At 36.3% G+C, this 17,060-nt stretch overlaps 1 protein-coding gene across 2 annotated transcripts in view; it reads left to right on the top strand.

Annotated features, from left to right (window-relative positions):
- The window catches only part of SLK (STE20 like kinase), a 71,980-nt gene that overhangs the window by 20,480 nt on the left and 34,440 nt on the right, over positions 1-17,060 (top strand). For both annotated transcript variants that reach the window (XM_034777999.1, XM_034778000.1), the window contains exons 2-4: positions 10,270-10,434; positions 14,018-14,066; positions 14,836-14,985. In XM_034777999.1, the coding sequence (XP_034633890.1) occupies positions 10,270-10,434; positions 14,018-14,066; positions 14,836-14,985 (364 nt within the window). The remainder of the gene's footprint in view (positions 1-10,269; positions 10,435-14,017; positions 14,067-14,835; positions 14,986-17,060) is intronic.

The following is a 17,060-nucleotide window of genomic DNA, read 5'->3' as shown; positions in this document are numbered from 1 at the left end:
TGCACACAGTATTTTCAAATTATGCATATTTTATTTGTCAAAATAACACAATGTAATCACACCAGTTTCAATTATTTTTGATAATTTATTTCACAATACCTGTCAGCAAGTATGTCTGTAACAATACAGACAACAAAACAGATTCAGAAAATGTTTTTTGACAAACAGATTCCTTGCTAGGCATATTAATACAGAACTCTGAGTAATAATTCATTTAAACTACTATACAAAACCATATTTCCCGCACACACACCCAGAAGCAGTGCAAAGGCTGGGGGGGGAGTCAGGAGTAACAGAGGAGCTGAGGGACAGGGAAATAATTTCTGGGAAGGAGCCTGGGTGGGAAAAGTATGGAACAGGGTTTTGTTTTGTTTTTTTGGTGGTGGGGGGAGGAGGAGGACTGTTAGGGAACTTCCTCCATGCAGACCTGGCTATCCCCAGCCTCTCCGATTCAGTCAGGCACTTGTGTCCCTCCACCCCCACTCAGATACCCACTCCCCTCATCCCTATGTGGCCCTGCACCCCCTTGTGTCTCTCTGCCCCCACTCAGACACCCTCTGTCCCTATGGAGCTCTGCACCCTGTCCCCCATCACCATATGGCCCTGTGCCTCCACTCCCATTTAGCCCCTCTCCCACTAGCCCTTATGAACCCCTGTCTGACATGCACACACACCCACCCGGCACCCTAGGCTGTCTTTTTCCCCATAGCACCCATCTCCTGACCTGGTCTGACAGGCGCTGTGAAGAAGGCTCTGCAGGCTCTTTCTCTTCCCTAGCTGGCTGGGAGTGCTGCTGTGTACCACAGCACCCTCTGGTGGGCAAAAGGCAGATTTGCAGTAACTTTTCAGCAGGAGCTTTTTTGTGCAGAAAAAAGCTCAAAATATGCACGGCTCATTAATTATGCACACGTCCAGTGGTGCAGAATTCTCCCAGGAGTACTACACTGACAGAGGGGTTTTTCTGTTGGTGTAGGAGCATCACCTCCCCAAACAAGGTTAGCTATGTCAATGGACGCCCTCTTTCAGTCAACATAGGTGCGTCTACAGAGGGGGTTATGTCAACTTAGCTACATCAGTTGGGTGGGTTTTTTTTCCCCACAGCCTGACCAAAGTGTCTATGCTAATATAACTTTTCTAACATCTTAAACTTCCTCCTATGTCTTCCAGCTAGCTAACTAAATTTCCAGCTTTGCCTGACAACTTTGCTGCTGGAGTTGTGTTGATAGTATAGAGATTTGCTGCATATTGAAAAGATCATTTAATATAAAGTATGAGCAGCTGTATTGGTTATTACTTGTTTTCATATTTAATTCAATAAAATTCTGCATTTTTAAATTTCAGTTACGTTGCTGGTGAATTTCCAATCTGTGGGCTCAGAAATCATGGAGCATTACCTTAGATCTTCGCTTCAGATTCTATAGAATAGATGAGTTCTTGGTTATAATTAAGTCCCTGTAAACCAGACCCTTTTCATAGAGTCTCAGTTTGGGCACTCAAATCACTAGTTACTTTTGAAAATCTTGGCCTTATAATTTAAAGGCACAAACCAAGAAAAACAGAATTAAACAAGATGGAATTAACATGGAATGGAGTGTAGCCATTAGAGCAAGAGCACCTTCTCAGAGTGATGAGTTTTCAGTAGCTTATTGAGTAAAGAGACACAAGACCACTCACAAATGTTACTTCAGAGATTATTCCAAACATATATCCTCTGGCTTCTTTCATTTCAGAGTCTCTTCCCTCTGCTTTTTAAATATGCTACATTAACCTCTGCTCAGAGAATGAAACATTGACAAGATGCCTACGACTCATGACACTAAACCTACTTGTGACAGGATAATACAGACGTTGAGAAATCGTGAAATATAGCTGAAATGCCTTGGGGAGAGGTGTACCCTACTGCAAAGAAAGAGGGTTGTCCTGAGATTGATGTGAAAGTGGAAATACCAAACAAGATAGTCCCTGCCTCAACGAGCTTTCAGTCCAACAAAAACAAGACTCAATGAGTGTAACAGAAGGAATTGGGGAGGAAGGATGAGGAAAACAGTAATGAGCTTCTGCCTGATGAAAGGGAAAAAATATTCCCTCCACACTGGAGGCTCCTGGCTCTTAGCAGGGGTGAGGGGATATAGGCAGTTTTAAGCAAAATGGCAATATAAAAGTCATAATTCTCTTAAAATGAACATTTTTGCAACATTATTAACATTTCGTACACTAGTATGAAACACTTGTTAGTTACGCTTATCAGGCAGGAGTAGTTCATTATGAGGATGCTTGGTTTTCCCCAGTCCTGAATTCACCATTAACCCACTCAGCAATAAAGGAGTTTTAATGGAAAAGCCATAATAAACAGTGTGATAATGATAGCTCCTCCCCCTTAATAATTATAACAAGTTAGTTACAAAAAGATACAAAACTCCAGAACTAGCTACATATAGTACTTAAAACTATAACATCTCCGTTATATCAGAGGAAGGACATCTGTCATGCTTCTGCCATTCATAAACATACAGATAAAATCTCTAATTTAATATAGCTGCAAAGTTTGCATAAGGGCAGCCATTTCCTCCTTGCACATTTTATGCATAAAGCTTTCCAGAGGGTTTTATATTTTATATTTAACATTTATTTCAAATTATTCCAATATGCTTTATGAACTGATACTAGCTGACACAGCAATTATTGTGTATACCAGTGGTGTGGCTACATTATAAATTAAATTCAGTAGGTGTATAACAGTATACTACACAACAACACTACAGAACATATTAAAAGGAGTAATTTAGGTAGGCATACTGTAATAAGCCAACTTGTAATTTTGTCAGTATTCCAGGGTTAACACCCATACAGTTATGAATAATCACATGGGAATCTTTAATGGATACAATTCATGGGTCCATCTCATTTGAAAGACAGCATCTTAAGCATCATATTGCTCCTAAAACCATGCTGGGATAGTGGTTTTCCTTTGAATCTGAGTGAAGAGTCCACCTACTGAATCCTGAACGCCATTTTTGCAGCACTAGGTGTTCCTCAGAGATCTGTCATCCAAGTGCTGGCTCTTATCAACCCTTTTTCTCTTGTGAGATATGGCAATATCAAAAACTAATGGAGATTCAGTGTAAGCTTCGTAAAAGAATCAAAAGACAAAATCAAAGTACGTAATTGCTGGAAGTTTTATTTTTTAATATATTTTTAATTTTGCACCTCTTGTTAAATGAACATCAGCATAGAATTGGGCAGAAATATTTATGTTTACATCTTTATTCATAAACTGTAGAAGATCTGTGAAACACTAGCTTAAATATATCATATAATTTTCTTTAATTCCTGTCAATTTTCCATTTGTTTACAGTTGGTTTATATTTTTAAAAAAGCAAATTATTTTAAAAAATTCTAAAGCTTTGTGGCAGGCAGCAATTCAGCAATACCCTCAGAATCCATTAAAATTTTCTTAACATTTTACTTCTTGTAATATTCTAAGCTTAAATTTCTCCAAAAACGAGTTGTTTTCATATTGTAAAGAGAATTATCAATCAGTTTCTAACACTTTTTAGGAAACAAAGACATTTTGGCAGTGCCTTTTTTCTTTTGCAAGTTGATAAAAACATACCCTACTTCCTCTTCATTAGCTCAGAAATAAGCATGTTTTTATCTGAACAAAATAGCTTTTCAGCAAATAGAGATAAAGTGCAAAGTATGATGACAAAGAGTATGTACATAACAAACCTCGTAAGAAACCACAAAAGCCAATTTCCACATGGTATTGATTGTCATATTTTATGATTAATATGGAATCTTATTTTACCACTGCTTTCTAACAATATGAAGTAGTTTGTTTTTCATCAAATATCTTTTTGTAAAGTATTGCTAGTCTTAATTTAGCATAAGCATGTCTTTGTAAAAGGAAAAGTATACATTATTTTAACTAGCTATTGCTCACTTTAGCAAGGTAGAAGGCTGCAGTGCTTATACAGTGATGTATCTTATTTCATTTAGTCTTTCAGCTCTAGCCATCTACCTCTGTTTTCACACATCACCTCATAATCCTTTAATCTAGTTCAAATTACAGTATCAAAAAATATTAAACAATTACCCTCCCCCCCCCAAATCTCCTTACTTTGAGCTAGCAGTATGTATCTCTTATATAAGCAACTCAATTGAATGACTTGTGCTGTACTCCCTTCCCCTCTACATAGGTATCAAAATTTGCCATCTCACTGTTCACCACCTTTTCCAGAACATTAATGTATTAAATATCGCAGTCCTAGTACAGATCATTGGGCACTTGACTGTTATCCTTCTGCGATATTGGAAATATACCATTTAATTCCACTCTGTTTTGTGCCAGCCAGTTTCATAACCATGACAGTACTTTATTCCTTGTCTGTGACTACTTAGTTTCCTTAGTAACTAGTGCTGTCAAACAAATTAAAAAGATTAAAAAACCCCACAATTAATTGCAATTTTAATCGCACTGTTAATAATACAATACCATTTAAATATTTTTGGATGTTTTCTACATTTTCAAGTGTATTGATTTCAATTACAACACAGAATACAAAGTATACAATGCTCACTTGATATTTGCAATAAAAAATATTTGCACTGTAAAAAAGATAAAAGAAAGTATTTTTTAATTCACCTCACACAAGTACTGTAGTGCAATTTCTTTATTGTGAAAGTGCAACTTACAAAAGTAGATTTTTTTTTAACATAATGCACTCAAAAATAAAGTAATGTAAAACTTTAGAGCCTACAAGTCTCCTCAGTCCTACTTTTTGTTCATCCAATCACTAAGATAAACAAGTTTGTTTACATTTATGGGAGATAATACTGCCCACTTTTTAGTTATGTCACCTGAAAGTAAGAAGAGGCATTCACATGACACTGTTGTAGCTGGCGTTGCAAGGTATTTACATGCCAGATATGCTAAACATTTGTATGCCCCTTCATGCTTCGACCATCATTCCAGAGGACATGCTTCCATGCTGATGACAGGTTTTGCTCAATAACAATCCAAAACACTGGAAACTGACACACATTTATTTTCATCATCTGAGTCAGATGCCACCAGCAGAAGGTTGTTTTTCTCTTTTGGTGGTTGGGTTCTGTAGTTTCTGCATCGGAGTGTTGCTCTTCTAAGACTTTTGACAGTATGTTCCACACCTTGTCCCTCTCAGATTTTGGAAGGCGCTTCAGAGTCTTCAACCTGGAATGATGGTCGAAGCATGAAGGGGCATACGAATGTTTAGCATATCTGGCATGGAAATACCTTGCAAGACAGGCTACAAAAGTGCCATGTTAATGCTTGTTTTCACTTTCTGGTGACATTGTAAACAAGAAGCGGGCAGCATTATCTCCCATAAATGGAATAACATTAAGTGTTAGAGCTTTGTAATCGTCATCATATTTGACTGGGTGTCTGAGTGGAGGCCTAACTTCCTGTTTGCAGCAGCTATAAGAAAAACATGTCGTTATAAACCAGGATGGGTCATCAAGACTATGATTATTTTAAACAGCATCTTCCACATTTACAGCAAAGCAAACAAATGTTTAATTCCAGCCTTAATTAGCAAAAATGTAAAGGTTTTTAAATTCAGCATTACTTTCTAATTCTTAAAAACGAGTCTACTTTGCCTACTTACTCAAATTAGTGTTTTTCTGGCAGATTGTTTCAATAGCCAGTGAAGTCATACAGTATCCCACTAGAGAACAGGCAGAAGGAGGGAAAAGGGAGAAGAAAGATTCTCTAGCCTGTATTATCTCAGCAGTGTCTGTAGTTGGCAGAGTAAGAGAGCATGGCATAGTTAACCCCTCTACAGTAGCAAACAGCTGGGCAAAGATCTAAATTTCAGAAACCTAATTGCAGAGGGTGCTAAGAAAGATCATGGAGGTGGGGGGACAGTTGAGTCTAGGGATAGTGCTCTGGTACCTTTAGTGTCTCCCTTTCCCTAGAGATGAAAAACTGTATCAGATTCCCCAAAAGCTGGTGACCTGAAGAAGAAAGTCTCTGATATCTTTGAGTCCTTATCATAATCCTTAGGACTTGTAATAATAGTAACCGGGATTCCAGGGGAGCCACACTGAGGTCACTCAGTTAGCGTGAACTGCAAAGAATGGGGCAGACAATCCCCAAAGCTGGAGGATATTCCAATACTTAGATTTACCAAACCAGCACAAAACCAGAGTTCAAGTTACTTGGAACACAAGGATCTGGGAAAGATCAACATGCAGGGAGATCTGTCAGTACAAACAGAACAAATGTGGATTTTGTTGCATTTAGACCACTCAGTGGTATTCCTATGTTTTGAATTACACCCCTACCTCGATGAAACGCTGTCCTCAGGAGCCAAAAAATCTTACCGCGTTATAGGTGAAACAGTGTTATATCAAACTTGTTTGATCCGCTGGAGTGCGCATCTCCCCCCCCCCCACCCCCGGAGCAGTGCTTTACCGCGTTATATCATAATTCGTGTTATATCGGAGTAGAGGTGTACTACTTTTTGTTTTCAATCACGATGAAGTTGAGCCAGAAAGTGATACTCCTGCTGTTGTAAAACTCAGTGATTCCTATCAAACTCTTAAGTATAGCTTTATTTGAAAAAAAAAAAATCAATTTCAGAAATGCTTTATAGTTCGCATTTTATAATGAATGCAAATTTTAAAAAGTCTTTTGTTATGCATTTCCCTGCGAGTTAGGCAATTTTAGAATTCTTTGTCACAGGCAGATCTACAGATTCTAGACAGTGGGGGTATGTCCACACTGCAATTAAGCACGTGCAACTGGCCCATGTCATCGGACTCAGACTTGTGGGGTTCGGGCTATTGGGCTGTTTAACTGCAGTGTAGACATTTGGGCTTCGGTGGGAGCCTAGGCTCTGTGACCTTGAGGACACAAGCCTGAATGTCTACACCACAATTAAACAGCCCCAAAGCCTGAGTCAGCTGACACAGGCCAAACATGAGTGTTTAAATGCAGCGTAGACGTACCCTCAAGGTCGTGGACTCTGAACTCCAAGGAGATACTGAAGAAAATAAATTTCTGCCCGTTCTGTGAAAATAAATTTTTGGGTAAGTAGATATTTGCATTAAGTAAGTAGATATTTCATCTTTACTATGCACAGAAAACATATCAGTCTGGTTTTATTGTGGAATTAGATACCTATTTTATCTTTCATTTATTTTATCTATCATTAATTTATTAATGATACAATATATTGAGTGCAGTTAGAGTACAGGAAGATTTGACTTTTGCTCCTTTTGCAAAACATGAAACCAATACAAACAAATGATAAAATACCTTGGTTTCACCTTTATGTTATCAGACATTAGAATATCTACCTCAGTAATTAGTTTTATGTTTTAGAATAACTTCATACAGCTATGAATGTTCTGATATTACTGTGGAAAAACAAAAAGGCAAATGTCAAGACTTTTGTTTTGTTTTTACAGTTCACTTTTGGAAGTGCTACTTGATATATAAATTTACTACATTCTTGTCAAGAAAATCATATCCTCAACATAATATAGTAGTTTTAGCTGATTCATTCAAATTATATTCTAGCATTGCTGCACGTTGATGAATACATATGCTCTGACTAAATGTCCATCTTAAATAAGTAATGTTGTTGATGTGGCCAAAAAAAAAAAAAAAAAGGCAAGACTATTTGAAAATAATTAGGACTATTATTTTACTGGTGATATTTTTCCCCCCATAGCTCAGATGTATGGAAATGTTTAGTCATTTTATTTTTTGATAGTAATACACTAGTAAGTGACCATTTCAGTTCACAAATTGAATGAACCACGTTTTTGTGTGCATGTTTATAAACCTATCATTTGTGTGTTTTCCAGTTTTTCCTTTCAATAGAACACCCAGTTGAGTTAAGTAGATACTTGTAAATACTGATCTACCTTTTAGTTTTAATATATATTTTACAGAGTAATTGAATAAATCATTGAGTTTTAATGGAACACTCTCAACTTGGAAATCATGTTTAAAAATTCTTATCTGTGGGTATTACAAGCAATGTCTAAAATTAGCATAACTAAAAGAGATTAGAGGAAAAACATCTTTTTAAGGAGTTTTTGTGCATTTGTGATGGCACTTTGTGTATAGTCAGTTTCATGGTTTTTCTTCTATTATCAAGAGAATTGTGCTTCAGTCCTGCAACTACACATTTGTGGGCACAGGGGTTGCTCTGCGTGGATATATTTGCAGCATTGTGGTCTTTGCCAGTTTTCCGTGTTGCTTTTGTGGGTCTTTCAGACAGTACTTGGTGAGGGAAACCTTCTTCTTTTTTAAAAAAAAAAAAAAAATTAGGGAAACATGATTGTTTTAGAAATTACTTTTTTCTCATTTATTGAAATTGATTAGATTCCAAATTTATGGTGTCACTTCAAAAGATTTTTTTTAAATTGTATTTTTGTCCATTTATGATGTATATAGACAGACTTAAAGGCTTTTGTTTTACTTTTATGATTGTTTTTGATCTTAGAAATATATCAAAACGTCCAGTCTCATCTTCTCTAGTTTTACAGGATTACTTTTTGAGTATGGTGAGCTCTCACGCTTTTACTGAATGTTTAACAAAGACTTCCCTTCTTCCAAATATTTGTTAACTTTGGTATTAAAAAGGTGTTGTTAAAAGCCAAACAAAAACCAGAGTTTTAAACAGTCTAACTACAAATCCTTTCCTCTCTCAGTTGCTCAGCTTTCTGGGTTTTGTTGCTTGTGATGGCATAATTCCATTAGTTCTCCATTTGCTGGGGGACCTCTCTACACCAAGAACATTTTCTAAAAGTTTCCCACCATTGCTGTATGCAGTTCAGCTACCCCTGTGTTAGCAGTATGCGACAGGCTGCCAGAATTTTCAACATCCTATTAAACACCACCAGCAGCAGGTAGACATCTATACTAGAGCTCCCAGTTATGCTAACACTGTTGGAGCTAAACTGTAATTATCAGCGGCATGCCATTTTGAGACATTTTTCCTAGGATAGGTCCATAAAGTTTTACAAGGTCAACAAACTTTAGTTTCCTATCTGAAAAACAGAGAGTTTTTCTTTATAAAAGGCACAATCCTCTACCTCCTCTTTTTCCACTTTGTGGTTCCTTTCTTAACACTCCAAGATCCAGTGTAGTTTTAGTTCAGTTAGTAAGATCTAAGATTGTAAACAAGCTTGTAGAGAAGGTTTTTAGCTTAGTGTGTTCTCAGAACAGTTACTTCTAACCTAGCAGGAAGTCAGGAGGTGATATCATCCTCCTTAGTCTATGATTACACTACAGCTTAAATCGACATAAATTATGTCACTCGGGGGTGTGAATTAGCCATCCCCTTGAGCGACATAATTTATGCTGATTTAAGTGCCGGTGTGGACAGTTCTGTGTTGGTGGGAGAGCTTCTCCTGCTGCTCACAGGGGCTGGAGTAATTAAGCAGATGGGAGAGCTCTCTCCCGTTGGCTTAGAACAGCTACACTAGAGAGGCAGTACTGTGGCCCATAGAGCATCCCAGGAAGCTGTCATAACTGAGACAAATCTTTAGTTACTCCCAGTGCTTCTTCAGCCCCAGGAGGATGGCACAAAGGTGGTTTAAAGCCACCTTACCCCATTCTTCATTTGAGATGTAAATTTTATGCTCTTCCTTTTATAGGGAGTACCAACAGTAACTTCCTTGAGAGATAGACAGCATGATGATTCAGAGAATGGAACTAGGAGTCAGGAACTCCTACGTTCTCAACTTATTTCTTCCATGGATTCTCTCTTTCACTACCCTGTTTCCCCAAAAATAAGACATCCTCCGAAAATAAGGCCTACTTACAGTTTTGCCTCTCGTTGTAATATAAGGCATCCCCCTGATAATAAGACCTCCCCGATAATAAGGCATCCACCGATAATAAGGCATTTTTCATTTCTGAAAAATAAGACATCCCCTGAAAATAAGACCTAGCGCATCTTTGGGAGCAAAAATTAATATAAGACACTGTCTTATTTTCGGGGAAACAGGGTAGGAAAGTTATCAAACCTTCCTCTGCCTCAGTTTATCCAGTATATAATATGTATATATTGTCTTCTGTGTGGTATGTTGAGGATTAATTAGTAAATGTTCGTAAAACATGTTGAAGATGGCAAAATGCTATAGTAGTTTTTATAGTAATTATTATAACAGAATCTTGAGGTGAAACAATTGAAGTTTGTCACTATTTTGAATGGGTTCAATATTGAGAAGTTCCTGTTTTAATGGTGCTGTGACTTCCTTTTACAGGCTCAGAACAAAGAAACCAAAGTCCTTGCTGCAGCAAAGGTGATTGATACGAAATCTGAGGAAGAACTAGAAGATTACATGGTTGAGATTGATATTCTGGCATCCTGCGATCATCCAAATATTGTCAAGCTTCTTGATGCTTTCTACTATGAAAACAATCTTTGGGTAGGTGTTTCCTTTTGTATACCGTTCTCCTATTTATGTAAAAATATTGAACTTTAGGTTTCTCTCCCCGCCCCCCCCCCCAACCTTCCCCCCCCCCCCCCCCCCCCCCAACTTAATAATAAGAGACTTTTTATATCATTATTCCATCAAATCTTTTCTACATCATTACTAATTATTAGGATAATTATCCGCCCCATTTTACAACTAACTTGCAAGTCGCATGATTACTGTGTCAAAATATCTAGCAAATAGGTACAATGAAATTAAGATATACAGAGGCATCTATTCAGCTCTGACTGTCACAGCAGCTCTGGTTCACCCTGTTTTGATTCTAAAACTTGGAATTTGATAGTTTATGTCCCTGTATAGAGAGGATTTGGACATTTCTTGTTCGTAACTGCTGGATTCAAGTTTTAAGTACACCAGCACTGTTCAGAAATAGATAACGGCAAAATTTGATAACAGGAAGATTTGATAACGGCAACCACACAATTAAAAATAAAATAAAAATTAGGGCTTATAGAGCCCAATCTTGTGAGATACTGATTAACCTCAACTTCCATTGGTTTTAGTGGGACTTGAAGGCACTCAGTAACTTCCAGAAAGTGCTTAGCATCTCTCAGAACTGGGCCCACAATTTGCTGACGATCCAGGCCTTTGAATGTACATGTATTGATTTCACAAATACAATGCATGTACTTAGATACTCTGCTAATTGTTTTGCAGTGAATTACATGTATATAAATATCAAAGTCATGTGTAATAAGATTATTCCACCTTTGTTCTTTGTTATCATCATTATTAGACTGGAATAGGCTTCCAAGGAAGGTTGTGGAATCCCCACTATTGGTGGCTTTTAAGAACAAGTGGCACAGGCACCTGTCAGGAGGGTCTAGGTTCATTTGGTCCTGCCTTAGCATGGTGGCTGGCCCTGTTGACTTCTGAAGGTCCATTTCTAGCCCTACATTTCTATGATTATTTATTAAGAAAGAAGTATACTTGGGTCTGTACAAGGAAGATAATCTTTGCCCTTTGGCGTTTACAGTTTAAATACACACACAACACAAGTTAGACAGAAAATATCCTAGGACACATAAATAAATGTAACTTTGATCACAGCCTTTTAAAAACACTAATGGATGATATCAGTTTTACTAATGTGAATTTGCATGGGAGGGTTTCATGGAAGAATTTCATGAACGAAGAGTTGAATAGGGAGAAAGTTCCATGTGCAGGGGGGGCCACACGAGAGACGAACATCAAAGTGAGTGGTTAGGTGGGATTCATTGGCAGAGTGAAGGGGCAAAAGGGTGAGTCGTTTGAAATAAAAGCAGAGACATAGATATGGTGGAGTTGAAGGTGACAGTGAGAAGCCTAAACTTTGTGGTAGGCAAAAGGAAGCCACTGGTAGGAATCAAAGACAGGAGTGATAGTTAGAATGACCAGTGAGGTAATAATCAGATAAATAATCCTCAAGAAGGATATTATCTATGTTTCTCAAAAAGATTTAAAATGTTTAGTTGTACATTTTTATTAGTTTGAAATGGGATACTGTGCTCCCTCTGTTTTTAATTAAGAATAAATGTCTTCAGTCCTATCACCTTTACTTGTTATTTTGTTAGCTCACTCAAGCTAAACAGGAGTCAGCCTTGATTAGTACTTGCATAGGAGACCTCCCTGGATGCTTCAGGAAGTAATATTAGTGATTTGGTATATGGCATTCTTCCCTCTGAGGCCCTGATTCAGGAAAGCAGTTAAGAAGTGCTTAAGTCCATCCCTATTAAGGACAGCACTTACGCATATGCTTAACTTTAAGCATGTGCATAAATACCAATGATGTTAATGGGACCTAACCATATGCTTAAAGTTAAGCACATGGTTAATTACTGTTTTGAGTAGGAATGCTTGCCTGAACTGCCTTTTATTACTCAACCTATGCCCCAGCAAAGAGGTAAATGCAAATTAATGTTTCATCCATTTGTAGTAATTAATAATCATTTTAAAATGCTCAAGTTCTGACCAGTTTGTCTTATCAGCTTTTATTCTTTAGTAATCAAATCTGTGTCTCCCATGTAGTAGTAATAAAGTGTGATTTATTTCTCCTCAGAGTCATAATCTGGTTTATGAAAATAAGCTTGTATTTTCTTCTCTTACGTTATTTTAGACCTGTGGCCCATAAAGAAAAAAAGACAAGTTAAGTTCTCCTGGGTAGCAAACTGTTTAACTGTTAATTTTCTAAAATAAGATAACAATCAGAAATGGGTATTAAAAATGGTTTCTGGCTTCCATCAGTTTTACAAACACCTTTTTCATCAAAAGGACATATACAAAAATGTGTATTAAACCAAATTTTATAGACTATATTATTTTATGTGGAATTTTTCTACAGTGAGTTTTTTGGCATTTTGCCTCATTCTTCACTTGTCTGGTTTGTAAAAACAAAACACTGCAGATGTGTAAATTGAGTAATGGTATGTGAATGTGGCAGGGATTTACAAAGATTCTACATATTAGTTCTTCATAATGCTGTTGTGAGGAGCAGTTAGTATAAGTATAGTGTCACATAAGTTGTAAATGAGTATTTAAGTATTTATTTAAGTCATAAATTGAGACTCATTTCTTTTTTAAGAAAAGTGTGTTCTGAGTTAAACATCAAGGTGTTTTCCCAGTGTATGATTGTGAGGAAGTAGTTGTCATATTGAACTTTTTAATTAAATATTCAACGTTTAATAAAAAAGAAAACTACTTCAGAATATAAAAAAATGAGATCTCAATGTGCTGAAAGGTGGTAGGTACATTGTTTAATAAAAAGTTTTAAAAACTATTGGCTCACCCTTCTTTCCATCCTTTTTATTATTTTTGTCCACCTTCTTTTTGTCTCTATAAATCAGCAGGGTTTGTATCCCCAAATAACTGCATTATACTTTTATATAATAAGAGACTTAGGAGCAAGGGTGTGGAATATTCCCAGTGTTACTAGTTATTCTGGGGCCAAGAAGACCGTTCTATGGACATGAATAGGAAGAAGGAGAAAAACAAGTCAAAGGGTTTTTGGTTTTCCCTTTAAAAAATGTGACAGGTCTATTTCCTTTGATTTTTGATGTCTTTCCTTTCATGTAAATGTTATACTTTTTCTGTTTCATCTGAAGGGGGAGTGAAGATCAGGCAGCTGTCTCTGGGCTGTTAACAAATGTTTTGGCTCCTGTACTCAGAATTTTCAAATCAGAAATGACTATATAATGATTATGCAAATCACACACTCAGCCAACCAGATTCCAGTTGACTTTAATCCTTTTATTGTGGAATTTATATACCTGGATTAACACATTTTGTCTGAGGATCTCCAAGCACTTTGCACACAATTTACTTAAGCCTTGCAGTGCCACTTTCAGTTAGCTAATATCACTGTTCTACAGAGGTTAGATAAGTGATTTATCAAGGTCACACAGCAAGCCAGGGATAAACGAGGAAATAGAACCCAAGCCTCCTGATGCCAAGTCCTGTGGTCTCTGACCTCTAGACAACACTTCCAATTCAGTACATTAGCTTTATTTTTAATACCTGTGTTTTTATTTATACACAGATCCTGATTGAATTTTGTGCAGGTGGAGCAGTAGATGCAGTAATGTTGGGTAAATACAAGTTTTTGTTTCAAATAATAATCTTTATAACAGGTTAAAATAAATATAATTCAATATTTGGAAGGATTTTACTTTTTAAAATTATATACTATTTTGAAATGCAGATATTTTGTTTGTATTTTATGCAGGACTATACTGAACAATATGCATTGTGATGATTTTAAAATATTTATTATGAGCTTAAAGTAGATATATCTATGTATATAACTCTCTCATCTTAATGCAAAGTAATTTTGTTATTTTTAACAGTTTATATTTCTCAAAAATCTAAATTATTTTTAATTAATAATTTAAATTATGCATTAATTTATGCATGTGAGTAACTTTAATCGCATGGACAACTTATTTATGTGATTAGTTGTCCATGTATTTAAGTCTTTACAGAATCTGGTTCTTTTTTCCATCTTAATCTAATTATGTTTTAAATAATACTTTATATTTCCTTGACCTGAGAGTCATTTTAATGACATTTCCGTATATTAAACAGAAAATTCAAACTAACTTTATAAATAGTTCATAAATGAGATGTTCCCAGATCCCAGGTGTGAAATCATGGCTCCATTGGAGTTAATGGGAATTTTGCCATTGACTTCAATGGGCCAGAATTTTTTGCCTAATGTTTACTTCTAAAACTAAGTTATCAGATTGACAGTTTTTGCTATGATTTATAATGATCAGTCTGGAAATTTATGTAAAAATAAAAACAAAAATGCAAAAGATAGGATTTTTTTTAATATTTGTGTTTGTGTTTCTCTTTCAGAACTTGAAAGGCCATTAACAGAGCCACAGATCAAAGTAGTTTGCAAGCAGACTTTGGAGGCACTGAACTACTTGCATGAAAATAAGATCATTCACAGAGATCTAAAAGCTGGCAATATTCTTTTTACATTAGATGGAGACATTAAACTGGGTAAGGCTCCTGCATGGAAATATACAAGATTTAAAAAAAAAAAACAAAAAAAAAACAGATAATCTTATGAACTTTTTTGTTTAAATTGTTGTTTGGCACTGTTGAGTATTTGTGTATTTAGGTATACATTATAGAAGAATTATAGTTCAACAGACATAAGTGATTTTTTGTTATTTTGAAAAATAAGTAAAGCTTGAGTTATCTTATTTATGCTTGGCAAACCTCCCATAGCGTTCAAAGGGAGCAGGAGCAGGCCTGGTACCAATATTGTTACTGAATTGTTTGAAAGTCAGGTTATGCTAGGTGTAAATACTTTTAAATTTATATATATATATATAATATATAAACAAGAATTTTATAGTAGGTTTATGGTAGAAACCTCAGCTCTTCCTTTTGCTGAGTTTGGCTATGGACAACTATATTTAAAATGTGTGAAAATAAAGTCTATAATAATTGAATTTCTTTAAATGTCTCCCACTAATATTCTAGGTATAGAAAAAATGTGATATGATCGCTGTTATTAATACTGGTGTTCCCTTTTCCCTACAGCCTTTTATACCATTGATCACTCCCTCTTCCTTAACCTCAGTGGGAGCTGGAACACACAATTGCTATGAGCTTTGTCATTTTTATTCCTAGCATTCTGTCTGAAGTAATCACCACCACCCAAAATTTTCTCTCCTGAGAATGCGGATGGTATAGAGAGGAAATCTCCATGAGGATTCCTTCATGAAAGCTCCACATTGTCCCATTGAGGGATGGAATTTGGTCCCTCCATCTAGGAAATGACTAAATGGCCCACCTCTAAATCTGGTAGATCCTCAGGGATGCACAGTTGTCCAGATCTATCTTCATGGAGGCCCTCTGCTTTTACACTGGCTTTGGGGCTCCAAGTAGCATTCCTTCACTACTAGCTTAACTTTGAAGTCAATTAAAAAATTCAGAATAGCTAAGCAAGTGCTTTGGTGATTCTGTGCCTCAGTTTTTCATCCCCAAAGTAGGGATGATAATCCTGCCTTCCTATTTGTCTTGTCTGTTAAACTTGTCAGCTTCAAGGCAGGGACTGTCTCTTCCTGTGTATATATACACAGCACCTGGCACAATGGGAACCCAATCTTGATAGTGGCCTCCCACTGTTTCCTTGTACTCCTCTGTCTGTGTCTACCTTTTGTCTCTTGTCTTCTACTTAAATTGTAAGCTTCTTAGGGTAAGTAACTTTTTTTTGTTTTGTGTTTATACAGCCCCTAACACAATGGGGTCCTAGTCCATGACTAGGATTGGTAGGGACTATATTAGTACAAATAAATAACTAAATAATACTATAATAAAATAATAATTAATACTAAAGCCTGAGGCTGTATTATCTTTTCTAACAAATTTCCACAGGATCAGAGCTAGGATGAGTGTATTCTTCTGTCTTTGCCCATTTCCCTTGTCCCACGAGATCTCTGCCTCTTCTCAGCCCGGATGTGAAGTTGGGTTATAGTGCTGTAGAGGTAGCTGAGACCCTACTTCGCAGAGAAATCTGAGTGGGGAAGTCCCCTTCATGCGTGGATTCAGTGGATGTAAACTGGCCCTTAAAATTCAGACTGGTCAAAGATTTAATTTACTTTACCTTTGAAAAGGAAACAGAGTCTGTATGTAAGAATGTGTAATCTCTTTCTTGCTCCTTGTACTATTTGATTTTTTGCTTCTGGTGGTCTTGAATTTAAGTGCAATGCCTCCTGTTTTTTAATAAATAATATGGAATTTCATGTGTGACAGTTTTATGAGAAACAATCAAGTTTTAATGTCTAATTTATAGTATCTACAGTCCTTTAATATTTCTGTTTTTATACTGGAATAGGCAGCTGCCTTAATCCTACACTTTTCTGTAAAGAGTAAAATTAGGCTTATCAAGTGTTGAGCCTATCACGTCATTTTATACAGATTGAAGCAGACAGCATATGGGTATTTTGTCTCTTTGGTCCAATCAGTACACTTTAATTAAGAAGAGTTAGAACATCTGCTATAGTAGGACACAAAAAAGTATCTCTTAAAAATAAATATACTTATTTTATAAATGAGACATGTCA

This window comes from Trachemys scripta, chromosome 7 (genome assembly GCF_013100865.1).
Source record: "Trachemys scripta elegans isolate TJP31775 chromosome 7, CAS_Tse_1.0, whole genome shotgun sequence".
Classification (NCBI taxonomy): Eukaryota; Metazoa; Chordata; order Testudines; family Emydidae; genus Trachemys; species Trachemys scripta.
This window is presented reverse-complemented; position numbering and strand designations above follow the sequence as displayed.